The sequence below is a fragment of the Pseudoliparis swirei genome, chromosome 15, assembly GCF_029220125.1.
Source record: "Pseudoliparis swirei isolate HS2019 ecotype Mariana Trench chromosome 15, NWPU_hadal_v1, whole genome shotgun sequence".
Taxonomy (NCBI): Eukaryota; Metazoa; Chordata; class Actinopteri; order Perciformes; family Liparidae; genus Pseudoliparis; species Pseudoliparis swirei.
The window spans coordinates 15548436-15574634 of record NC_079402.1 but is presented as its reverse complement, the minus strand read 5'-3'; the positions used below and the strand labels follow the sequence as shown (position 1 = coordinate 15574634).

The window sequence follows — 26199 nt, the reverse complement described above, 5'->3', positions numbered from 1 at the left end:
TCTGCTTTCACAAGAAGTTGATGCATGGTTTTAATATGACAAAGTGAGAATACAGAATCAACAGTACATTTATGAAATCACAACTGCTTTATTTCTTTTCTTTCAATAAGCTTTTTTTTTTTTTTTTAACAAGGGAGAGTAATGACCAAATATCTGAAAGGATACAGATCGGGTGGGATAAATAGAACGCCGGATCAGCTGTAAAAGCACTGGTCCTTTTGACAAAATGAAATATGCATCTTAAAAGTAAAAACAACAAAAAAAGTCAGGACAACATTTTGGTGCAGGTACAGTGATGAGAAGCATCAGGATCTTTTGCAGGAAGGGATGAGGCAAAACAAAAAGAAACACTCCAAGCCCAATAAATCGAACAAGTGAAAGCCGTCCACTCTGAGGACACAGTGACCTTTTCAACGTTAAATCCTTTATAGTGCCACAATATCTAAAAATGAAATGTGGGTTTAAGCCTCCCCTCGCTGCCGAGGCTCGACTGTACAGTAAAATATGCATATACATATATACCAGTGAAACACTGTCAAAGATAAATCGCAACATTGTGTAGTGTCATGGAGCGCTATGGTAAGCAGTAACATTTAACCAGTTTTGTTTGGCATTGTGAGTTTCAAAATAAGTGTCCCTACAAAAACCTAAACAAATGAGGATTCCAACAGCTTCACATTTTCAAATAGAACAAACACTTTAAAAGTCCTTCGTAGTCCTCTGGAACTGCAGCGCTCACAAATAAAGCTCAAGCAAATTGTATGTTAATTCAACAAGCGATACTATACGCCTCGTCATTTGTGATCCGTTAGCTTCTAACAGAACAAAAAGTTATTTGGACCCCTATTGTGATTATAGTTAGGCTGCAGTTATTGCTCGAGCCAACTCAAGAGACCAGATGCTGAATAATCAAATGGGGATGAATCCGTTCCTTCACGAGTCTCCACAGTACTGTTAAATGGGATTTTAACGGAATTAGAAGAAAAAAAATATTTTTAGAGCTTTTAAAGAAGAAAGCTAAACGCCCCAGACTGAGGGATGTAAAATTCATCACATGTCCATTAACAGATTTGATTAATTACAACCCAAACACAGCAATAAGAAAGCAAACATTTCAATCAGCTATTTTTTTTGGGGGGTGGGGGTCCTTTACAGTAATTGCTAATGCAACCCCCCTCCTTCCCACACAACTTTACAATGAGCCCCAAAAAAAAAAAAAAAAATTGTTGCCAGCTTAGTTGAACTAAATCCACGGTCGATGGCAGCACTGCGAGTGCCGAGTTCAGGGTCAGTCTTTGTGAAATGTTGCTCTGGTGTCCCGCAAGTTTACACACGTTCAGCATGTCACATGCACACGCTGCATCAATGCCGATGAAGTTTCATGGAAGCAACATGATTTTGGTAAAAATGTCCACCGTTTAATTTTAATTTACATACAGAAGAGTGAGAAAAAGAATGTAAAAGAAAAGAACTGAGTCTCACCACAGTTCATGGGCTGGCTTAAGGACCCCAGAAGATGCATTTCTAGGGCGGTGCACTCGACTTTTGCCATGTTGACATGCAATGATGGCCACAAATTGGAGGATTATTTTTTTCCATGGGTGAATAAAATAAGTCCTTTAACAATAGCAGAAATGGGGGATCTTTATAATGACCAGAAAAAATGCTAATGTGAAATGACAAAAACGTGCCCCACTGCATTTCAAATTGTTTAAAAAAAAAAGGAACAAAAATGTCAACCGACTTTGCTTCTCATAGTTGTATCATGAGTCTGCCTGGTCTTAACCGCTCCAGTCCATAAAGAGGGAGTAAATAGTTTGGCAAAATGGTATGAAAAATGAACCATCTGTCTGAGTTGGCCATTTCTCTTTCTCCACTTCGGAGAGAAACACAAACAAAAAAAACAGAAATATCTTTTCTCTTTACCAATCTCTTAAAAGTGACTAATAATAAATTAAAGAGGACCTTGAAGAGATCTGTTTAAAAGACTGTGTTTGTCTATGTATATATATATTTATATATCTCTATACGCGGTGTGAAATAATAGTGTCCAGTTCTGATAGTTCAACAGGGGTATCATTATGATGTCTGCATGGATGCCCCTCGCCATGGTGCCTTGGGATACGGTGGGTCTTGAAGGCTCAGACATTGGTCAAGGGGCTTGTGTTGGCAGGCCGAGTGGTGCTGAGGATTTTAAGGTCCATTGTTATGCCTTGCCTCCTCTACTTTGACCGCCTGGGGTTTGATGGCTCCAGAGCGTGCTGGTTTGGCGTGCCCGGTGGAGGGGAGGGGCTCCTGGAGTTTGCTGGTCATGCCCCCAGGTGGTGTCTTGCTCTCACCCACCGCCTTGCGCACTTCTCGCATGGTTTTATTCTGCGCAAAGAAAAGTCAGAGTTACAGAAACTGACAGCGGCACATTGAAAACAGATTTATGCATCAACACTGATTAGCCCGAGGCTGATACTTCGCTATTGGGTAAAAACATGTTAGATACCAAACAGTGACCATTTTATCTATCTGCATACTTTGTGAATGTCAGAAGTTACTTTTCCAAATCATAGTTTGTCTGGAACAGAATTGTTTTACAGTTTCATGAAGTAGCTATCCATCCCATACTTTAACCTCATTTACCCTTAAATGTGAATGCACTATGAACACCACAAACTCTACAAAGATGATTTAGTCTCATCTCTGACCACGTTTTTAATAAACTCTAACATAAACAATGTTTATGAGCATCTACAAAAGTGCTATATAAATGTGAAGTATTATCATTATTATTATAAACACAATAACCACTACTATTTTTCACTTGTAAAATGTCACTGCCAAATTATCACTTGAAATCAAATTATCAGCCTCAGACTATTCAATAATGTGTAAACATTTATTCATATTTGATTATATACAGGATTACAAGTTATTACTGTTACCACATTAAGAATGTAACACTTATTATTTTAGATGACGATTTGTGAAACATTGTAATAGTAGTTTACTCTAAAAACACATACATATTATTATTAACAGGCCATATTTACACGATGGCAGATACATCTTACAGCACTACAAATTCATCCTATAAAACCTGTCAGTTACTATATGTTAACTATAAATATATGCTTAAAAGGGAAAGGTGCACACTAACAAAATACACAATACAACACAAGTAATGCAAATAGAGAAAAAGAAAATTGATGAAATTAAATTACCTATATTTATAGTGGGTGGCTCACCTTCATGCCATCCTCTGGCCCTTTAATAGGGGGCTCGGGGACCGAGGGAGGGGTGGAGTGGGAAAGGTCACGGCCAGGATTAGGGTAAGGGGGGGAGCGGATGAGGACAGGCTTGTTGAGCTGCATGACTGGTCTCTGAATGGGGTTGGGGAAAGGGCCAGTGGGGGGTGGGCGCATGTGCATCACCATGCTGCCCTGGACAGTTGGGACCTATTGGTGCCAGGTAAGGAGGGGGAGGGGGGGAAAATAAATGAAAACACAAATAATTAGCATGCCAGTATTGAATTTGTTTGGGATTCTTTGTTTTGCTTCTTCAAATTTATTTCATCAGTTAAAAATATATGGTGCATATTGTATTCCAACAGCAAGTTACGTCTGGTGAGGAGAATCAGGACGGTTTAATCAATCATGTTATTCAATATGAATTATTAAAAGTAAACCCTGGGCTAACATTTTGAGATGCAGGATATACACAAACATTTAAAAAAAAGAAAATACCTGCTGAGCATAGTGTGGAGGCAATGGGCCAACAGGCCCCCCAGGACCAGAGGGCTTCCCACTGGGGCTGGCAGAGCCAGGCCTGATGAGCGGAGGAAGAAAGTTAAAGAAAGCATGATTTCCAGAAATGTGCCCGTCTGATATCTGACACTCATGTTTGCCACTTGTCTTCTATTATTTGTAGTTAGTAATAACTCACCTGTAGGGTCCAGACATGCCTTGGGAATGATTGGGCTTCTCAGCAAACTGATAGCCTTTCATTTCCATCTGTGAGCCCTGAGAATATGCAATGAGAAAGATGTATTGTCATTCACATGAACAATAGAGAAAAGAGATAGGAAGAATTATAACGTTTCTTTCTACACGTTTTTGTGGGATAAAATAGAGTCGGACATCAATGTTTGCACTGAACAAACAGGTTTTCTGGTTGCGCATCAGAAGATCAGAAAGTCACACCTCTCGGCTGCCAGTCATGACCGTAGGCTGGGAACCAGGCGGCATCATTCGGCGAGGGCCACCAACAGACAGGTTCTGCCCCTGCTGCAGCTGGATCGACTGGGGGAGGATGAGATGCTGCTGAGCCGAGCCATAGCGCAGCTGAGAGCCAGGTAGGGGCATGGTCACCTAGTGAAAACAAGGATTTAAATGTAAACGTTGTTCTCCCATGATGGTCTGATCATGCCACCAAGACTTTTACTTGGGGAGCTGACAGGAATGTGATTTCGTAGCATCAAGAGGAATACAGCATCTTCAGCGGTTATTAAACTGAGCTTCGGCAATCCACTAACCTGGATGAGCTGAGAGTCCATTAGCTGGGAGGAACCCATACCAGGCCCTTGGTTCATCTGGTTGTCATAGACGAGCTGCTGGCTGCCATTCATCGGCTGATAGTGGGAGCCTGACTGTGTCTTGACCATGTCTGAGGGCTGCATGCCAGGGAAAGCAGAGTAGGGCCCCTTGAGAGGGGCTCCGCCTGACAGCACCATGGGGCTGGGCTGAGACAGGTTGGGGTGCATGTACACCTGGGACCTGAAAGGGGAACAAGACACAGCCGGGCAGCAGAATGAGTGAAAGGAAAACAAGAAACCGAAATGGTGGTGCTACATACATGAAACAGATTATATGACTAAAGTGAAGCAAATTAATGGGCCCAGTGGAAAGTCCATGACAGATTGAGGTGGCAGTACCTGAAGGAGGGAATAGAGTTGAACATCTCTTGGGACTGAGAGACGGGTAGACCTCCACGAAGCCCCAACTGAGCCTGAGCCTGAAGAGACGTGTGCAAAGAGATAGGAATCTGCTGGGCTGCAGCCGCCTGAGGAGATGAACAAATGCAACATGATAATGATTCTGATAAAACACAAACAAGCATGTGTGTGTGTGTGTGTGTGTCTCGCTACCTGTTGGTAGGTCTGCTGCTGGGTCATGGTGGGAGGTACGAGGCGGGTCTGGCTAGGAAAAACATGAGCATCCAGATACAACGGTGGAATATGACTACCTAGAAAAGAGAAAACAAGCTTTCAGTTTAGTTTCACTCAAAGATTAAGCCGTCATCCAATAGAGAACATCAAATGGTGTTTTACCTTGCATGGACATGGAAGGTGCCACTGATGCCACAGGCATTGGAGGCATTGAAACCCCTCCAAAAGAACTGTAGCTAACACCACTGGAGGAGCCAATGCTGCACGGGGGCTGAATACCGGAAGCAACGCCGCCAGGAGAGCCCTGTTCGGGGAGAGACTGGGAGTTCTCCCACGCTTTGCGTGCGGATTCCATCTGAAGAAAAAATGAAACATTTACAGATGTTGGACTGTCAGTTTTGCCCTCATGTTCCCAATTTTACAATGAAGGGTTTGCATGAATAGACTAATATTTCCCTTATTGTTATATGTATGAAAATATATAGCTTGTGTGAATTGGATCGCAATTGAAATACCTTGAGCGTGAGGTCAGCACTGGGGAAGGACATGGGGTTGAGGTTCATGCCAGGCTGCAGGTGGTTGGAACGCAGCATGGGGATACCCTGGTTGAGAGCAGTCTGTTTAAAGACAAACAGCTGTTTAGGATAAATTAGTCAACATCTCTTGTTTTTCAAGCCAAAAAAGTCACTATTCCATTATCAAAACAAACTTTGAAGAATTGTATTGACAATTCCAGTGGCTATTGTGACATACATGTTTAATGCATTTGGATTACCATTGGTTATTGTATTTAAAAAGACCACAAAAGTACAGATATAGTCACTCACGTTGGTAATAAGTGCATCCTGAAGCTTGTGTACCGGATTGGACATGGGAACCGGGGCTGAGCCCGGCTGGAGGCTGAAGTCAGAGTCTTTGGCGCTGACGCCAAACTCAATAGGAGGCCCCGGGAGCACGGCTTCCACATGGAGGTCCACGCCATTGACCGGCGTTATGGGGCCCCCTTCCAGCCGATCGACACCTTCTGATCCCTTGCGGTGCTTTAGGGAGCGCTCATTTCCAATGGGCCCTGGCTTGTGCTGTTCTTTACTCTGCTCTGGACCAGCATCAGAGTCCTGGCCAAGAACAAGACAAAGCGGTAATTGGATGACATTTCGCAATGTTGTAGCCAACTTGTTATTTGTCAATAATAAAAAAAGGAAAACAAACAAAACCAGGATTCAGGAATATATTTCAACGGCAGCAAACAAAGCCGATACAGAATATGCAGTGTAAGTTCCAGTGAGCAACTGTATTGAACTACCTCAGAGTTGGGCTCGCTCCCAGTGTAAGACACCTGCTTAGTCCACGAGTCTCCCCCTGAGGACTGCACTGAAAGAGCTAAAGAGACACACGAATGCCATTAGTAAAGAATGCAAAACATCTTTCGGTTTTAGCACAATTTCCATTGCCAAAAAAGTGTAATATCTATGAAATTGATAAATATAGTTCTAACTATCATTTTAATAGTTGAGGAGACATGTACACATCCATATCATGTGCCCCAATAAAACAAATGTGCTCTAACTGTGGTTACTGCTTGATAGCACTGACAAAAGCATCAAAAGCAAAGCATCTGTCTTCTACCGGAGCTGTTGGTCTCCCAGATCTCGGTTCCCAGGTTGTTGGAAGACAGCGCCTCATCGGGTTGCTCAATGCTCATGCTTCCCTGCTTTTTAGCAAAACGTGGTGGTATCTTGGATACAATAGTCCTGTTCTTCACTGGAACCTAACAGAGGCAAAACATACACAACACATTTAGAAACTACCCTTTGTGTCTATCCCAGGCATGATTACAGCGTATATGTAAACTTACAGCAGATACCTGCTCCTTCCTCCTCCTATCATCCTCCTGTGGGCGTCTTTGCTTTTTGGACAAGGCATCCTGGTATCCATCTGGATTTGAACCTGGTCCCCCTGAGTCTGCCTCAACTACAAAACAGACAGGTGGTGATTGAGCAATGCAACATGCATCATCATCATCATCAGTTTGTTTTTTAGCTCCAATTAGAGCACTATCCATCCTACAAATATAGAAATGTAGCAGCACCATTTTTTCCATTTATATACAACAGTTCAACCTTCAAAATTGTTTATTTAATTTTTATCAACATGAAGAACACAAATTTAAAAAAACTGCACTCACTTGTGTAGCTGCTGAGCTCATACTGGGACAGAGGTTCAGTTATGTCCGTCCGGATAGATCCTTGTTTCACTTCCTTATCAAATTTCTTCCCTGAGGGCTCATTGGGCTCCCGCTCCTCTGGTTGCTCGATGCTGTAGACGGAGCCCGACTCATCTGGGTTTCGGCTGAAAAACAGGAAAAGAAGACAAAGGGGTTGTGATTGGGGATTCTGACATCAAAGTAACCCAATAACATCTGAGAAAGTTGTGGTCAAATGAGTCTCATGTTGGCACAAAACAAATATCCAAAACATATATTTCAGTTTGCAAATGAAGTGCAGTAAAGGCTACAGAGGCAGATGGTGCAAAACGAAAAGGAAATGGGGGGACATTCAGGCTCAGGGGAAACGCTGTGGAGAATCTAGTTTTAGTAGCCGATCCTCCTGTCAACCACAGATGCCTTTCCCAAAGACAGACGGGTGGTGAGAAGTGCTTAGTACCTCAGGCGCAGTAAAAAAGCACAAACTATAAATCACAATTTCACTTCCTTAAAGAAGAGCAAACTAGAAGATTGTCAAAACTGGTGTTCAGTCCCGTCACAGTGTCAGTCAGAGTATATTTAGGTCAAAAATAATATAGGAGACAGCCTGTGTTGTTGGTTTCCAAGTAACTAGAACTACCAGGCAAGAAACTAGAGCATTAATATACTTCACCAGCACATATTGCTGATGCTTCATTCTCAATAATAATATAGTATAAAGGGGACAGTGCAAAGAAAATTACTTCAACTGTATGTGCTTTCTATTATTAACCTCACCTTTTACAAGAAGACCCTCCATTCTGCCAACTGTCACTCCTGTTGGAGGAGGAGGCGGGGTTATCAGGCGTGCGTCCCATCTTGCTCACTTCTAGCAGTGATGGCTCTCCTTTCCTGTTCTGCCGTTCCACCAATGGTCTCTGGCTGGAGAAGCTTCTCTTGCAAAGTTCCCTCTTCTCTCCAGAGCCGGGCTCGCTATGGCCGGCGTCTGAGGGAACATCACCATGACCTGGTGGAGCTGCGGCTCCACCTCCACCTCCACCTCGCTTCTCCCTCCAGTCAAAGTCGCTGTTCTCTGATCCAGTCTCCCATTCCTCCGCCTGACCAGGCTGGCTTGGGCGTCCACCAGGGTAGTGGCCACCGGGCCAGTTGTCTTCCCCAGGGCCTTTCGGGCGCCCAGGCCAGGGGTTGGCCAAGTCTCCATTGATGTACTCGTCACTTGTCCACTGGTTTGAGCCAGGCTCAGGTTGCTGTAGACGACGGAAGCGCGGAGGCTTGTCTTGACGGGGTGGACGGCGTCTTCGTAACATCTGCCTATCAGGGTTGTCATTGTCAAAGTAGTATTCTCCTTCACGCTCCTCTGTGCCATTTTCCATGAAGGAGCCAGTGAATTTAGGTGGGTACTTAAGAGCCTCACGTTCAACAGGGGGTCTGCGGGGGGAGTAAGTCGCCTCTACTCCAGGAACATAACCATTTTCTTGCATGGAGCCACCAGTGCTACTAAACTGGGGCCCACGGCCCCTCCATGTAGAAATGTCCCTGGGTCCTCCAAAGCCTCGACTGTAACTTCCAGTGGTGTTCAGTCTGGGAGGCAGCATGCGCCCTCCAAAGCCCCTGCTGGCCGTGGTCTTTTCTCTGGAGTCTGGGGCTGCCTGGTCATCGGTGTAAACCTTGTTGGATCTCCAAGAGTCTCTATCCGCCTTACGGACTTCTCCAGACTCTGTGTAACCTTCTCCATTTTCAGATCCCTTCTCGCGGCGCCTCTTGGGCAGTTCTTCATACTCGGAGGTTTCACTTAGGGTCTCACTGACATTGCGCCTGCGAGGCTTCCCCCTCTGGAACTCCTCCACATTGACAAGGTCCCTGGATGCTCTGCCTCTGCCTGTCCACTGAACAACACTGCTGTTGCTATTGTTGTTATAAGCCCCCCTGAGATTCTCCCCAACTCGGCCACCTCTTGAGCTAAACTCCCTAAATCCTCGACTGCGGCCTCTACCTGTTCCCCTGACTGCACCAAAGGCCTGTTCTTCATCAATGAAGATCCAGTTGTTGCGCCGTGGCGCTTGAGGCTCCTGAATTTCCTGGCTTTCTCTAGGCGACTGGTTCTTGCCAATGTCCCAAACGCTCTCTTTGGGAGAGTCATCGCTATAAGAGCTCAGAGGCCTGTCGGTTTTGGTGGGAGCTGGTGACTGCCGCTGCCTCTCTTCGTGATGTTTCTCAACAACGGGGGATGCTGAACGCCTGTTGCTGGCAGGCTGGCTATCCTTCTTCAAGTCGTAAACATTAGTAAGGACTTCTTTCTCCAAGCGGTAAGGGACAGGCTTCTCCTCGGGCTCAGGTTTAGGCTTCTCATTCTCTTTATCTTCGACTTTGAGAGCCTTGAGTACTGGTTTCTTGATGGGACCAGTTCTGCGAGTCACGGTGCGCCCACTGCTCTCAGATGGCTGGCTAATATTACTACTGGAACCGGAAGTGGGCTCGGACCACTGGCTTTGGACATTGAGTCCACCATCTTGTTTCTGGCCTCCATCTCTTTTCCAATTGTCCTTTGAGACATCTGAGGTGTCATCGTGAGTTTCACTGCCGTCTTTCTGATTCTTGTCTCTACAGTCTTGTTTTGGGTAATCACTTTCTGCATGAATCAACGAGTGGTTCTGCGCAGTGGTCAGCAGGCCTTGGTCATGGTGTTGTTGCTCTCTGTCTGGGCCTCGGCTCTGGTAAGCATGATGGGGGATATCATCTCGGGGGTGGGTCAAGCACTCATTGGTCCTCTCTTCATAGGTGTCCTGTTGGGTGCAGGCCATATCGCTTCTGTGGAGAAAATAAAAAAAATTATAGATGAAGAATGACAAAACGGAGGCCTCCGTCTGTAAGCAGTTTTACGTGGTAATTATGTTTTGTGAGGCCAGTTCCGATGAAAGAATGTCTTAATCTCAGAACTGCAAAATTCAGAGTCCAATATCTTAAAAACAATATCTGACCTGTCATCTGGCTGACCACTGTCTGAGCTTTCATGCGGTCTCTGGTAAGGTGGAGTGAAGCTGCGTAAGGGGTAGCCATCTTGGTTCCACATAGGATAAGGCTCTGTGGAAGGGGCTCTCCTCTCTTGGTGCAGGTTTGAATGGCATCCCTCATCAGAACCAGGGCTGTTCAGGTGGTCTTGATGCATCATGGGTTTCATCATTCCTGCTGAAAACAACCAATGTATTCATGTCATTTCCACGATAAAAAAAGTAAAGCGTGATTACAGATGTGAATGTATCGGCTCCTTTTAGTGAGTTGTTGCTGACCTGAAGAGTGGACAGCACTGGGGTAGTAGTCCACAGGAGATCGTCCTTGGGTCATACGGGGATCCATGAAAGGAGGCATCATCATCCAGCGGGGATCGAACCCGAGGACATGTGGGGGATAGTAGCCTCGCTGGCTGTGGCTTGAGCCAGACGGGGCAGGGTGAGCCGACTGCTGCCAGTGCTGCATCTTGTATACTTGTTCCTGTAAAATGTATGCAACAAATACACTTCTAAGAGATTGTGCAACGTGTTTTTAAAAATTACTTTCAACATTCAGCTAAGGCTAATGTGAGACTTTAGAGTAATCCACGTAACCAAAGATATCTTCAAATATCAGTCTTCTGAATGACTGTTTATTGAACATTTTATGAGACTGAACCAATCCTTTTACTACACATTCACAATTGAACATGATTCTTTCAGCAAAGAATCAATAACTTAAACTATAAACTAAAAAAAGGAAGATTATCATGAAAATTTAGACTACACATCTGTGTTTTACTCTTTACGCATGACGGTTGTCATCACAGCAGCTGTTCTCCGAGAAGGAGAAAATGACGAAATAATCTAGTAATCAGCCTATTTTTGACTCCCATTGGCGGAAAGGCTCTGTTCTACTCATGTGTCCCAAGCCATGGCAGTAAAAGTGAGCCAGAGCAGTTAAGTTTAATTCATCCATCATCAACAGTGTAATCTCAAAATGTATTTTGTTATAAAATGCCTTTGAACACTTAACCAACTCTTGATGTGAACTGAAATGTGGAAACTTTAAAATATTGCAAAGTGTATACAGAGTCCATTTTCTGTTCTTCTCGAGACATCAGCTGCAAAACCTCTGAAAATAAGTAACAATCTACAATCCAATCAAAGCCAAATAGGTTAACAACATTCCCAGGGCTGTTTGCTTGCAATGACAGAGGGAGCCACTTCCATTAACTCTTGAGTCCTCTTCTCACAAAGTAGTCAATAATACATTGCCGCATGCATCTGGGATTAAGAATGTATTGGTTAGGAGCATCAGCTGGTGCTTACCTGTTGTTGATGGTGCTGTGGCTGCTGTGGCTGCTGTGGCTGCTTTTGAAAGCGGGGTGGGATAGGTTTGGAGGGATGGTGTCCACCGTAGTCTCCGGAGGGGGAGATGGGCTCCTGGACATCATCCTCACTGGCACGGTAGTTAGAGAAAGCAGGTTCCTCGCGATAACTATGGCCAGGAGAGTGGTCTTGGGGACACTCACTTCCATCTGGAAATCATTTGATCACAGAACAGGCTTAGAATTTGGCATTATAATCTGCAGTAAGTAGACAAAGCAATTCTTTTTTAAATACCTTTTGTGCTGTACTGCCAGTTCTCATTGTGGCCTTTACTCTGTTCCCTGTCTGGAGAAAGTGGCACCTCTTTGCCATCTCCTTCTATCAGGCACTCCTCTGTTCGCGATGTCTGCCTTTCAGTCTTCCCAAACTTCTCATCCAGCTTTTTGAGTTTTTCAGCACAGGCAGCGAGCCGTTCCTGACGGGCACGCCTCTCCTCCTCGTCCCGGCGTCTGCGAGCTCTCTCAACAGCCTCCAGCAGCTCGGGTGACACGAACTTTACCCTTGCTGGAGCCTGAGACTGGCGCTGGTAATCATCTTGGTCAGCCAGTGGCTCACCTTGGATTTTCTGCTGGACCTAGAGATGGAACAGAGGCATATACAACATATCTATAGTATCTCCTTTGCAATAAGAAATATTTCACTGTGGGATACTAAAGATATTTAATGATTTTAAAAAGTGTTCATGCTTGAAGGTGGTTATTTGTTTATCTCTAACATTGACAGGTGTCCATTTCTTTAAAAAAAAGAACCTTTTAACTTTCAGGAAATGTGTTAGAAAGATGTAGCAGTCTTATCAATTGTAAAATGAGAACAAAGGGAGGAAGGGATAAATGCGCCATACACCACTAGGCCTCCTATCACTTTAGACATCCTAAAATACACTGTCTGCCAAGCTCATCAACTCACATTGACAACTTAAAAGCCTCAAAGACTTACAAAATATGTAGCTCAAATGGGCAAACTTGGTTATTTTAGAGATAGATCTTTTCACATTGAAACTAGCCCCAAAAAAACTGTTTGCATTCTCTGCATTTTAATAACGTCTGCCACATCGTTTTCAGTTGCCAAACAAGAGGCACGGCAAGGGAAAAGTAGTCAGACGCGTATCTCTATGGTTACTGCAAGGTCATCACTCCCAATTCAAAAGGATAGTCTCACTTGAGGGTGTATGAAGGCACACTGCTATTCATATGCTCTGCAGTTGCATAGGAATTAAAGAACAAGAAGTGTTATAACTGTGAATAACATCATATAAGTACATCTTAGATAAGTCATCTCAGTGGAGAAGGTTGAGTGGAAAAACACAACAGTGTGTTGTTACCAGGGGGTCCGTAGAGAGATATCGGCTGTTGGTCTTCCTGGGCTGCTCGGGGTGGTGGTATTGGTAGGAATAGCTCTCCTCCGGGCCCTCCTGAGGGTAAGGCACCTCACCTGAACTAAGGGAGGATATGCAGTCACGCTGGCGCTCTCTCTCCCTCTCTTTCTCCCATTCAGTCCTAGAAAAATAACGGATCAAAATTGAGCAAGGAACCCTGTAAATGAAGTGAAAACAAACAAGACTATACTCTTATTTGGCGCATTAATGATCCATCAGGAAATAGATCTCACCACATCCTTTTTTTTCCACCGGAGGGGTCATCTTCGTCATCACTGAACTTAAGCTTCTCACTATAGTCCACTTCCTCATGGAGTCCTAGACAAACAACAAACTAGCAGTCAGCGGCAGTAATGTAGGATGGGATGTAGAGCATTGGTATCCTATCGGCACGCTCTCAGCTGGGAAACCGGAAAAACAAAGTGGGACTTCCTGCATGCAAACAGAGCTCCATTGCAATCATACAGCCAGTGATTGCGATTCAAAACCAGACTTTAGTATTGATAGTGAGTGGAGTGAAATAAGCACTACATACCAGCAGTCTATCTCTACTGAGAAAGCTCAGGTGACTTAATACCATACCTGCAAACTCATGAGGGGTGAAAAAGGTGACAACGGGGGGGGGGGGTGCAGGTGACTTTATTTTCTTGTCACCACACCACATCCACGTTGTTTGAAGCCTCAAAGCTTTTAGAACCACAACTACAGTAATTTTATTGTTCTGACCACAAATCTAAATAATGATAATAAACAGTTTAAGAACAAAAGGTCCTCCGCTGACTCAGCCCTGTAATGATAGTAATAACAAATATACATTGTCATTATATATAATATGGTTAAAGTCATTCATGAACCAACTTCCTTCTTTTTTTTGCCTGAACAGTCCTCATGGACTTTTCCCTGAATCTGTTCTGTCTCTACCTGTTTGTCACGATACTCATATTATAACTTCTATACATATTACATACCTGCCATAAATATCATGATACCCGATACCAGAATTCAATAAAATACCATAAAAACAATATGGTACCATAAATACGACTGGTATATTTATCTATAATAGTCATAAATCAAACATCTGTATGGATCACTTTTTACCAACTTTTTCAACACTTAACAAATGACAGTAATATTCGTATTAATACAGCCAGATATGAATGAAACTACATGGTTCCATCATAGCATTGATGATACACTATGAGGCCGTTAGTCTCTGACCAGATGATACACAGTTCATCAGGATGAGCAGCTGTAGAGTTACAGAACTTTACAGACTGAAACATTTCACTTCTGGCATCTTTTTATTTTTTAAGCCGAAGTCTCTAAAGCTGCGCCTCTTCTCTCGCTGTGAGCGCAGTGTGCGCAGACAGCTCGCCACGGAGCAGCGTGTGAGCTCTGATCGCTCTCTTAATGAAGTATCGATACTAAAAATATGCTAAATCACATCGTGTTGAACGTACGGGTACTTTGTTAGCATCGCTACACCGTGCAGCGCGACAGCAGCAGATGTAGCGGACTAACATTCAAGCTAACCTGAACCCCCAAACGCTGTGGACATCTGAACGCTGATTGGCCGAGACGCGACACGTCCCATCAAAGATGTTTTATTGCAAAGAGCACCACTTCACACTTTTCTCCGCGTCTCACTGCAATCTCAACGGCAGCGGGCCAGGTGACCCCCCCCCCCCCCAAATACTCTTCGGATCTCCACGATTCACGTGGATGACCTATTTTGAGTTCAAAACGGTGAATTTCACCGAAAGGTGACAAGTTTGCAGGTATGTAATACATGAATATAATGCTACATTTTAAAAAGTAATGTTAGCAACATTTATCTGGCCGAATGAAAACCACAAGCTGTGTCCTGAGCAACACATCCTACTTTTCTATTAACAGGGACACACAATTTCTTAAAAGTGATCTTTCTACACAAGCAAATGTTGTAGATACGGCTAGATCTGATCAACAACTGTCAGAAATGTGTTATCTTTTATCCAACGCACCGCGAATGATTTTGGTGCATACGTGAGAGTAACCCTCTAAACCATAGCAAATTCACTCATTATCATCTTGTAGCTTTCGTATAATCTTGGATGGACGCAAGCTATGGAGAGGAGTAGCTGCTGCACATTACAGCATTCATAAGAGGGGGTTGAACGAAATTCACATGCGTCCAAGAAATACTGACCTGCCCACCCATCCTCAGTGTCATGGTCAAGTTCATCCAGATCCTTCAGGTCATCTGCATTAATGATGGCTGGACGATGCGGTCTGTCACCAGGCCTGCGGATGGGTTGAGAAGAGGGTCGAGGTGGAGCTCGAACAAAGCGGTTCTCTCTTCTGACATCACCGCTGCAATCAGAGATGGTAGAAAGACAAATTAGCCAATCTTGAAACCCTCTGGCTTTCGACAGATAAGCCTCTGGGGGCAAGGGGCTATATTTCTGTACTTTCGGTGTAGCCAGCAGATACCCGGGCGAAGAATTTATTTTCCGTGCACTGCTCGTTTTTTTTTACAGCTCGATTTGCATTAAGCTGCAAGACGGAGTTGACTTCTACAATCAGTGTGTTTCACAAGTTTACTAATCACATGACAGCTGATGGGTTCCAGGATGCATTTCTGCCCTTTTTGCTCTCCACACATTCGGTTTACCTGCATTTAATCAAAGCCTGCTTGAACATGATTGGATCAACACTACAAAATATAAATGCTTTAATTCGAAAACACACTTCTTATTTTTTTAAAGCAACCTTTTTGATGACAAAATCTTGTCTAGCTGCCTTCAGATTTTACATGTGAATCATCCAACTTCGCAAAAAGTTTGGGTCAAACTAATAAATGAATGGAGGAATGCTCTCACATTGTGACTCTACTTACTTGACAAGCTCAGGTTTGGCGTAGCCTTGTCTAAAAGTAGGCTTGTTGTCAAATCGGGCTGGAGCTGCTACAGTGGCAGGAGCGTGGTCTGTACCTGGGGCTTCACGTGTATCTCTGGAGCACATCTGAAAACAGCAGGTTGAAACAACGTGTGTTTATAGCAGAAAAACATTGAGCCATCAAAAGGATTTGGGTTTCTTCTGACCATTTCCAACAGCACATTTTTCAGCATACTGTATTTTTGTCTTCACACAATGACCTAAAGTATAGTACTTACAAATGCAGGCAACATGTCATGGTAGACGGCATTCGAAGTGTGATTAAGCTGATACTGCAAAGCAGTAGGGATGGTTGTTCTGCGGACAGGCTGGGCAGGTCTCAGCGAAGGCTCCTTAGGGTCAAGGACTGGTGACTGAACTGTCACTACACTAGAAGAGGTTGTGCCGGTGGCAGAAGGGGGGTGAGATGAGGCGGGAGGGGTGCCATTCTCACCCAGGGCAGTGAGCTTACCCTCAGGATCTGCTGGCAAGCCCAGGGTCAGGGACGAGGGCTGAAGGTTCCTGCCACCACCTTCCCTCCAGCTCGTCACATCTGAAAGTGCAGAGGGTTACATTTCAAAAACGCTAACGGCTAATAATCCCAAAAGACATCTATTCTCCCCTTTGCCTCTTTTTAAAAAAAAGGGTCAATCTATCTACGAGCTGGCCAGAAGAGTTGAGTGAAGACTTACTCTGGGGGCGGAGGCTTGGTCCGGGCCCATACGACAGATCGAAGCCGCTTCTTTCCTTGCCAGCCCTGTCCTGTTCTCCAGCTGCCTTCAGCGTGGGAAATTCCTCGTGAGAGAATGGCTGAAGTCGGTTTAAGACCCTTAAACCTGAGGTGATCATTGAAAGAAGTTGCATTTAGAAAATCATTTCTCTGCCACATTGAAACAGAAGAATGTTGCACTCATTGCCAAAGAAGCGTGGGTCACAATCCGGACAAAATATAATTCAACATTAGCCCGTCATTTGACTTTAAACACAGCTCACGCTCAATTATAGATTAATCTAAGGTGACTCACCATCTTTTTCTACTGCCTTTCCATTTAGCTGGGCCCATTGCTTTGGTCCACCTGTGTTTGTGTTCTGTGGAAATAAAGAAAAACATAATTCACAGCCATTCTCTTAGATAGGTAGTATTTTTGTTTTCTTGATAAATTGTGGTTTAAAGCGATCTCGTACATCTCGACTCTTGCGTTAGCTAGATAGAAACAGAAAAGACACTGCAAAAATTAAAAAATTAAAAATAAAAGACTAGGTATCCTCCTCTGTATCTTGAAAGAAAAAAATATATGTCCACTTATAAGCAACATCTGCTTTCAAACACTGAAAATATATGGTACTTGCCTACAAGTACCAAAAGAATTATCAAAGATGGGATTGTACGGCAATTGTTTATTCAAATCTATTTTACGGCTGCAGGGTACTAATGACAGTTTTCTTTACAAAATGTGATTTAATCTGTATTAAGGAGGGCTTAAATTAGACAGAAGTTAAAGGGTACCTGTTGTGATCTCGAATGTGTAGCCAGATCAAAAGATAATGTGTTTCTAAAGGTTATTCATGCACTGACGGTCCAGTATTCAATAACAATACGTAGTTTAGGCTGTTCAAAGTCCCTCAACTCCGACAAGCTTCATTGCACTGGTGCTTGAATATGGCGCCGGTGGTGTGACGTCACATCGTTGATAGATCGACAGCCAGCCACAGCGGATGTGTTCAGAAACCAATGTAAACAACGTCGAGCGCTCGCAAACAAATGCTGAGAACTTGATAATAATATAGAAAACGGGCGAAATATGGACGATGAAAGATTGTCAGATTCAGCAACTGGATACTTGTATGAACCATTAAAAGCAGACTATCCCCATTTAGTTAATTGTGACAGCGATAGCGATGATTCTGATGAAGTTGATGCCGAAGGACCGCCGGTCCAGATGCTTCACCGTGCGGACCGTGCACGCAAGTCGGCGGACGTTTGGTGCAGTTGTGGGAAATGTGTGCCACAAAAAACAGACATAGAGTGCATTTGTTGTAAAGAACACGAACTTATGTCCGATGATATCGTGACATTAGACCTAATCTGCTTCACACAAAAGCGTGAGCTTGATAGCTACATCGCGCATAAGCCAGCGCTGGAGATGTCTTTCATTGATGCAATGATCGGCCGACATGTTCGGGGGTGCTAGTGACTTTTTCTTTGCTCCGTCCGTCCCGATGCGCGCAAACCGGTGTCGGAGCTCCGCGGCGCACGAGACGGCGGGCAGAGGACTGTCAACGCGACACGTAGAGACAGAAATGACATGCTGCTGCTGTAATGTGGCGCTATAGAGAAAGTGACAGGGGGGCGGGCCAATTTTTTTTATGTCATGCGATCTACCAATACTACGCCGCGATCGACTGGCAGGTCGCCGCGATCGACGTATTGAGCACCCCTGATATAGATTGTGTAATTCTTGAGGCCACCGATCTATCCCAAGAAGCAACGCGTGTAGAAGTGGCTCCGGATTGGCTGAATTCCTTTCAACGACTCTACGTCATAGTGACCTTTGACATGAGTAAATAACTGGCAAGATGTCTGCGCCCTGAAGCGTTCACGGACTCGGAATGTTGACAAAGAAATGTAAAGCCTCGGGCTATGCGTGACTTGTTGACAATAGCGGCAGGGGAAATATGATTTATTTGATGCGCCTAATGGATGTAGCACGTTGTTGTTTTTGACTACAGGTACCCTTTAATCTTCATGATGTAAAAAGAGGAAAGAAAAAAGCTGTACAAAATATCCCATGTTGTACATAACGATAGCAACACATACACACCTCTTGATTGGCTACCAGTGAGGGCTTCTGAAGATTGGAGACAGATTTCTGTGAAGCCAGCTGTGGCTGCAACTCCAGCAGCTGTGGTGTTGATGCAATAGAACTACAAATAAGGGGAAAAAAGTCTGGTTACATTTTGTCAGAGCGGGCCACAACTATCTCATCATAAGGCAAACGTTTGGAACAACGGCTGACTTTTGCAAAGCTGGAAGCTTTATTGAAATTAGGGCTGCAACTAACGATTATTTTGATAATCGATTAATCGGTTGATTATTCTATCGATTAATCGGATAAAAAAACAAAAACACTTTAATTTTCAACCCTTTATTCAAAACAGGGTCCGTACGGTCATGGAAAACCTGGAAAAGTCATGGAGTTTTTAAATGGCTATTAGCAGGCCTATAAAAGTAATTGAAAAAAATAAAATCCCAAAATATTTGGAAAAGTAATGCAAATGTGTTTTATTCACATTTTAATTTACACGGTATATATACGGTATGCTTTGGAATTCTCATTGTTAGTTTAAATACTACATCTTCTCACTTTGTCACGTATAGACAGAGTTTTCACAAAATGTTTAATCATGGAAATTTGGTTTAGTCATGGAAAGGTCCTGGAGATCCACTGGTCACCATGGTGATGAACCCGTCACAAACAGACTGACAGCTTTCCTCTCCTGAGCAGTGGTCCCCATGTGGCCCCCTGAACAATATCAGAGACGCGTTCAGATTTATTATTTTTTTCACCTGACGTGTCGCGTCTCGGCCAATCAGCGTTCAGATGTCCACAGCGTTTGGGAAGTTAGGTTAGCTTAAATGTTAGTCCGCTACATCTGCTGCCGTCACGCTGCACGGTGTAGCGATGCTAACAAAGTACCGTACGTTAAAAACGATGTGATTTAGCATATTTTTAGTATCGATACTTCATTAAAAGAGCGATCAGAGCGCACGCGCTGCTCCGCTCCGCTAAATGTCTGCGCGCGCAGCGCACACAGCGAGTGGCGTCGGGGCTTATCTCCGTTGCCTTTCTCCATGGAAAAATATTTTCCGCTATCCGCCACGGAATAAATAACCACGTTTTCTACGTTATACTCTTGTGGAAATGCCACACACGCCGTGACATGTAGCGCCCTGGTGTCTGGGTTCATAACGTCACCCGGAGGCGCACTTAGCTCCGTGAATGTCTCCGACTACGTGAATGACTTCCGCATCCAGCGCCACGTGAGCAGCAGCAGCCAATTACATTCATCAACAGAGGAGCAGCTCAGCGCTGATTGGCTCTCACAACGCAGCGTTCAGTCTCTCCTCTTCCTCCACTCCGCTCTGGTTTCTCCTGCGCCGCTCTGCGCTCAACTCAACTTTGTTTATACTCCGTGACTTATTGAGCGCCGTAATAATCGCTCGACACAACGAATCGATAATGAAATTCGTTGCCAACTATTTTAATAGTCGATTTTATCGATTCGTTGTTGCAGCCGTAATTGAAATGTTTCTGGACGTTGCCTTCTGAGAAGGATAAAAGCGTTTTAAGGTGATACTGGTCTCTTAGAATGCAGCTTTTCATTGCACCCAGTATAGTTAACTTCTTTTCTTTCATTGCTCCACAGCATATATTTTTATGACTGAAAACCATAAAGGCCAAAAATATATTTGCATCTTAAAATAAACTATAAAATAATTACTTGTAGCGCAGTAGATTTACCTGAATGTTGATATAACGATTATGCAGGTGGGAAGTTTAGAGTGTTTTAACCATTCCACAATTACCTCTTTTGATCGGGTTGCTCGTGCTTGTTCGCCCATCCTGTACCGTCTTTCGGCACAATAATCACGTTGGGATCGTTTCCTTTGTTTTCAGACTTCAAGCTCGGCAGGTGAGCAGGCGGGGGCATGCGACGGGCTGCGGCCACTTTGCCAAGACTCTGCAAGCCATGTCGCGGAACTACTGGGAGAGAAAACACGGACAGATAAAGCAAGAGAATTCACATTGGGATTGACACATGGCAACAAGAGATGTCTTGAAGAGACACAAAAATCATCAAACATACCTGTGTTTTTCTGATTTTCAGTTGATTTTCCCTTGTACTTGTCAAACAGGCTAAGTGAGGAATACTTGCTTTTCCCATCCTTGGACTTGGTTATTTGCCCCAAACGATCGGACATTGCGATGTAATGTCATCGAGTATGGAAATTTTTTGTTGTGCCTCTTCCCAGTGTCTTCTGATTCTACAAAGCAAGGAAAAAAAGAAATGTTAACCATAAGCACAAATTTTCCTCAGAGAAAAAAATGGAACATCATTATTTACAAGTGTGCAAGTTACAATTTCACGTGGTCGCATTGGACATCAGCCAGTCTATTTCATCTCCGCCTCCTAAGTCTTCGCGGCGTAAGAGTCTACAACACATCCATTTAGCTGGCACCATGTTCTCGAAAAGAAGCGGCCTACAGCTGAAGGAGGCTGATGGGAAGTTGACAGCTGAAGGATGGGACCAAATCATGTGCTGGCGGATATTAGGCTGTGACTCTGGTAGAAGTTTGGCAAATAACAAAGCCATCTGGCTTACGTGGCAAACAAGTAGTTATAGTTTTAGCTTAATGTGTAGCACTGATGAGTAAGATATAGGTGGTCTTGACCATAATGCATGAATTTGCAGGGGATTAGAAAGAGCTTTACTTTTTCATCTTTTCAGCCCAATGATTAACATTTTTATTTGAACAAGATCTGGGTGAGAAATCTATCTGCCTCGAGTCTGCACATTGCCAGTCAGAGAGAGGGCCGCTGTGTATAGCTTTTGCAATGTATTCATATTCAACTTTTATCAAACGAAGCGATGTAATGAAGAATAAGTCGCCTTTTGTCAGTCACAATTCTTTAGGGCCCTTGGCCACGCATCAGAAACCTTTCAACATATCAGTTTTACAGAAAACTACATGTGCCATATTGGCTCTGATCAGTTTGGAACAGGTATCTGTTGTGCTTATGTAAACAAAGATGTGATTTTTTTTCCTAATTATTATTTTAAAGCAGGCATTTGCCTGAACTTTTAATTTTAAATGAGAACATGTGATTAACTGCATGTTGGAACTTTACTTCAGTGTTTGGTTGTTTCCCATCTTGGCCTTAGGGCAGAAACACAAACAAGTCAAACGTGTCTGTGACATGCTGCCTCAATGGAAAGGTTCCATTTTTATTTGTCTAAAATACCATCAACCCTACACACCTTAAAAACACGTAGCGTTCCTCTGTGAATGAAATCAATGCTGCTCTACATGTCAATAACAATGGTACGCAGGTTTGAATGAGACCACATCACTATGTTCAATAACAAAACACCAGTCAATCTGAGCATCACCATTTCCCCCACGTTTTTTTTATGTATGATATAACGGCTCACGTGTGTGGATTATCCAAAGGAAAGGGGAACATTGTTTCTGTTGCTTCTGGGCATTTCAAAATATGTGTTCGATGCTTTGATCACAATAAAATAAAGCCGGTCACATAAACGATCAGTTTGGCTATATTAATGGGCTTTTTGAAGCATTTTGGCAGAAATGTCTTAAAATTATTTATCATCCGACTACTTTACGCCAACAAAAATGAATTTATAACATGTTTGCAGAAAAGCATTGTATTCTGGCACATGTGTTGAAGTTAGAAGCATGCACTCAACACACCAGGTTAGGCTTATACAGGAATGTGCATTCATATTTCACATTTGACAAAATCCTGAAGTTACACACTTGAATAACGTGAAATTGTTAGCTCATACACACTTTGTTATCAAAGAAACTTTACATATATCCAAGGTTATGCAACAGCACGTTACTACTGTAATGGCACCAACTACAGAAGTACACAAAAACATGTAGATAAACACACAATTATGTAGGACACTTAAATTACTCAATTTAAATATCTCAACAATTCAGTCATTCATTTGGTTTTACAGTGAGCTCATATTTAAAGTTACAGGATAACAATATGTTGTTCCCAAGACTGGATGGAATATCTCCAAATTGAGGGAATGTATTTGATATCTTGAAAACACACTTGAAATGTGCCACGAGTCAAGTGGCTGGAAACATAAACTACAGCAATATCAGGGAAACAAAGAGCCACTAACTTATTATGCATAAAAAAGCATAAATAAAATGGTTGTGCCCAAGACAATCAAATAAGATTAAGTGCACAACACGCAATGCGTTTCGAGTTAAATGTTGCGATAAAAAAACATGTTCTTGAATAAACATTTGTATGACGGCTAACGTTAAGTTACGCTGACATTTTGAGGCCATATCTTAATAGAAGTACCAACACAACGCAAATGTGATAAATAATGTGGGCTAAATGCTCGTGTTTCTTTGATTTTATAACTCGTTACGGCAATAATATCCCCCGGTTTGTTTGAAATAATATATTCTAAAGCATCTGCAAATAATTAAGGTCGCTTCAGCCGAAAACCAGACGACCCCATAACGTAATTTAGGTTATGGAAGGCCGCTCCTTTGCAGCTCCGCATAGGCGTTTTTACCGGGATTTACCAGGAGAAATATCCGCACATCAAGGTCGATTTAACGGAGGATTAAAACAAATATCACCATTATATTACACTTTCATTTCAGATAAAACTCTGGAATTTCGTTAAAGATCACCAAAATAAACCTCGCGTTAATTGACGTTTGGTTAGAAATGGAAGCTAACATTATGACAGCGAACGTGATATAACTTGACGTCGTTTGCATTTTTACGGTAATATCAAATCAGACAATCAACAGAAAACTAAACAAGAACTAACGCTGCATATGAATGTATAAGCTGTACGTATAACATGCTTTTAACCCCACGAAAAATAGGGTTTGACCTCCTTCGCGTTAGCTGGAGATGTCGTTACCTCATTGGAAGCTAATGCTAATTCCGGCACATGACACAAGACAGCAGCCAAATCGCTGCACAGAAACAAAAACACAAAACGTTCCAACTGAAGTTGTTAATATTTAAAAAACTGCCAATAAACAACCGAAATTAATATTAGAATCAAAGTCCCTTGAATTGAAACGTCAATACACAAACGTCAAAAAGGGACCGTGCTAGCCATCACTGGTAAAATAAGCTAGCTGGAGACTGGATTCAGCGGCTATGTAAACATGGCCAACAGTGGAGGGGTGCATCATGTCGTATTTTATTTATTTTACAACGTATTAGACTGCGCACATGAGGACAAATGTATAAAGGTCCGTAAACCAAAGCTAGCTTGTAGATCCAACAACACGTGGACACATATTCTGACTCACATTTGCTAGCTTCGCCAGTCGTAGGTTTCTCAAAATCTGGCGTCACAGAAATGCCGTTTAACTTCCAGTCTAGCGAGTGTTTCAAAAACATTCCCAGCAGGCCGGGAGTTTGCGGAGCGTTTGCAAGTGTGCACGGTAATAGTAAACACACTGGTTTTAAGAGGAAATCCAGGTAAACACATTCAGACCGACGTTAACATTTTTCCACCGTTAGTTTTTATTTTTTTCCAACAGAAAGATCTCACGACAGCGATGGGGATGTAGGGCAAGGCGATTAAAAATGGCTGCTGCCCAGAACAAAGCAACAATAAAACTGGGCAGCGGAGAAGACAAGTCAAATATAAGATTTCACACAACCACCGGCCTCCATAACTCACCGACTCAACGACTTAGTGTATCTTCTGATCAGTGACAGTGATATATTTCCACAAAATGCGGTGTATTCAAAGGATGGATGGAGATTGAAAAGCCCAATCTTCATAGGTTGAACCGATTTCAGCGGTGTTGCTGGGGTTCTACCCGGCCTGGAAATGAACGCGGCTCTGTGGAGGCTGGCTCCGCTCCGCTGGAACGTCATACGTCACCAAACGTCGTTGACACGACACAACGGGCGCCTCTGCTGGTTGATTTTAGCACCTGCAGAAAATGCCATATTCATTTTTAGCAATGTTCAATCATTTTATGAATACATGTTATCTTACAAGCTGCTGTAAATGCCATTGCAGGCATATTGACATTTAATTAAAATTAATAATATGAGATCAAATAGGGAGCACCCAGAGGAGGCGATTCAGGGATAATGTGTCTGTTGCACATACAAAATAACTGCAATAAATTACATGTCCTCTCCTGTTGAACGACATTACAATTACATTGATGGGGATGGCTTGGACTGCATTTATATATCGCTTTTATTTTATGGACTGTATCTCATTTGCCTCTCATTCATCCATTCACAACTACATCCATGTAGCCATACAGCAATACTGTAATTTAAAAGATGTGTGAGGAAGGGGCTCGTCTTGTGGAGCAGGCAGCCCATGTACCGGGGGCCATGGCCCTTTCTGCATGTCTACCCCTCTCTGTCCCCCCGTCCTTTGAATACAAATAATCTTGATCAAATCTAATAATAATCCCAAAAGATTTGTGTTGAATACATCAACATATTCTACTGTATGTACAATGTATTGAAATTAAGTCGTATTATGGCTGTGATTTTATTCCGAGTGTGACTGACTCGTTTTACTGTCGAATCTCTGATAGAAAATTGTCTTTTTATTGAGTTGAAATATTTCCATTGAAAAAAAGAAAAGTTAAAACAATACGTTCTGTATTCTTTTATTTTCACTACTCATTCACTCACACACAGTATGACACAGTATTAAAGGTATATCAAAGGGATGAAATAATGGATTGAGCATTAAAAAACAGAGATGCAGAACATTAAAATATAACAGATAACTCAATGTTCACATTTCATTTCAATGGAATGTTATAATTTTCTCTGTTTTCTGCCTTTTTACTTGCTGTTCAAAGGTCAGGATCTGTTTTATTTGCTGCTTTGAATCCTTAAGAAAATGAAAAACACTATTTTTCCTGAGCATTACCAGTGCTCATAATAGTCAAGACAAGCAGAGCCCTCTAGAGGGAGCAATTGTCTTACCCTTCATCGACCATTCCTTTCAAATGCCTGTAAATATCTCCCACTGATCCACTTGTCTACTGATGCTTTTATTAATAATAATAAAAGCAGTAATATTGTATATGTTCTTGCAGCTATTTTGCATACTCGTGACAACTGCTTTTAATTAGCCTGCAATGCTTTCAATGGCCACAGGAGTTGGTTTATCCTAATGAAGAAATCTTTCTGAAAATACAGACAATGCAAACGTCACTGACAATCATCAGAATACCTGTTTTGGCATTAAAACACGCTCAGAGCTTCATCCTTGCAGCAGACACAAAGATCAGTGGCACCTGGCCAGTTGCGGAGTCTAATGTTTCCCCAGAGCGGGACACAGACAGAGCATCAGGAAGCGGGGCTTCTGTTGAGT

General features: G+C 43.0%; 1 protein-coding gene across 5 annotated transcripts; it reads right to left on the bottom strand.

Annotated features, from left to right (window-relative positions):
• prrc2b (proline-rich coiled-coil 2B) lies at positions 1–24648 on the bottom strand. 5 transcript variants are annotated; one of them, XM_056431800.1, is made up of 31 exons: positions 24523–24648; positions 20901–21078; positions 20620–20797; positions 18854–18956; positions 17057–17120; positions 16724–16867; positions 16271–16584; positions 15994–16118; positions 15304–15467; positions 13346–13430; positions 13059–13233; positions 11972–12311; positions 11678–11886; positions 10646–10847; positions 10337–10544; positions 8136–10166; positions 7341–7504; positions 7011–7126; positions 6782–6923; positions 6459–6535; positions 5983–6270; positions 5671–5790; positions 5318–5510; positions 5135–5232; positions 4922–5049; positions 4523–4763; positions 4191–4358; positions 3934–4010; positions 3735–3816; positions 3237–3446; positions 1–2373 (listed from the first exon to the last, which is right to left on the bottom strand). In XM_056431800.1, the coding sequence occupies exons 2-31, from the start codon at positions 21013–21015 to the stop codon at positions 2194–2196; spliced, it is 6741 nt and encodes a 2246-aa protein (XP_056287775.1). In that variant the 5' UTR covers positions 21016–21078; positions 24523–24648; the 3' UTR covers positions 1–2193. The 5 variants fall into 5 exon arrangements, with proteins under 5 accessions (XP_056287775.1, XP_056287778.1, XP_056287776.1 ...); XM_056431803.1 differs by having other exon boundaries at positions 5671–5772; XM_056431801.1 differs by having other exon boundaries at positions 10337–10541.
• Between the last annotated feature and the right edge of the window lie 1551 nt (positions 24649–26199).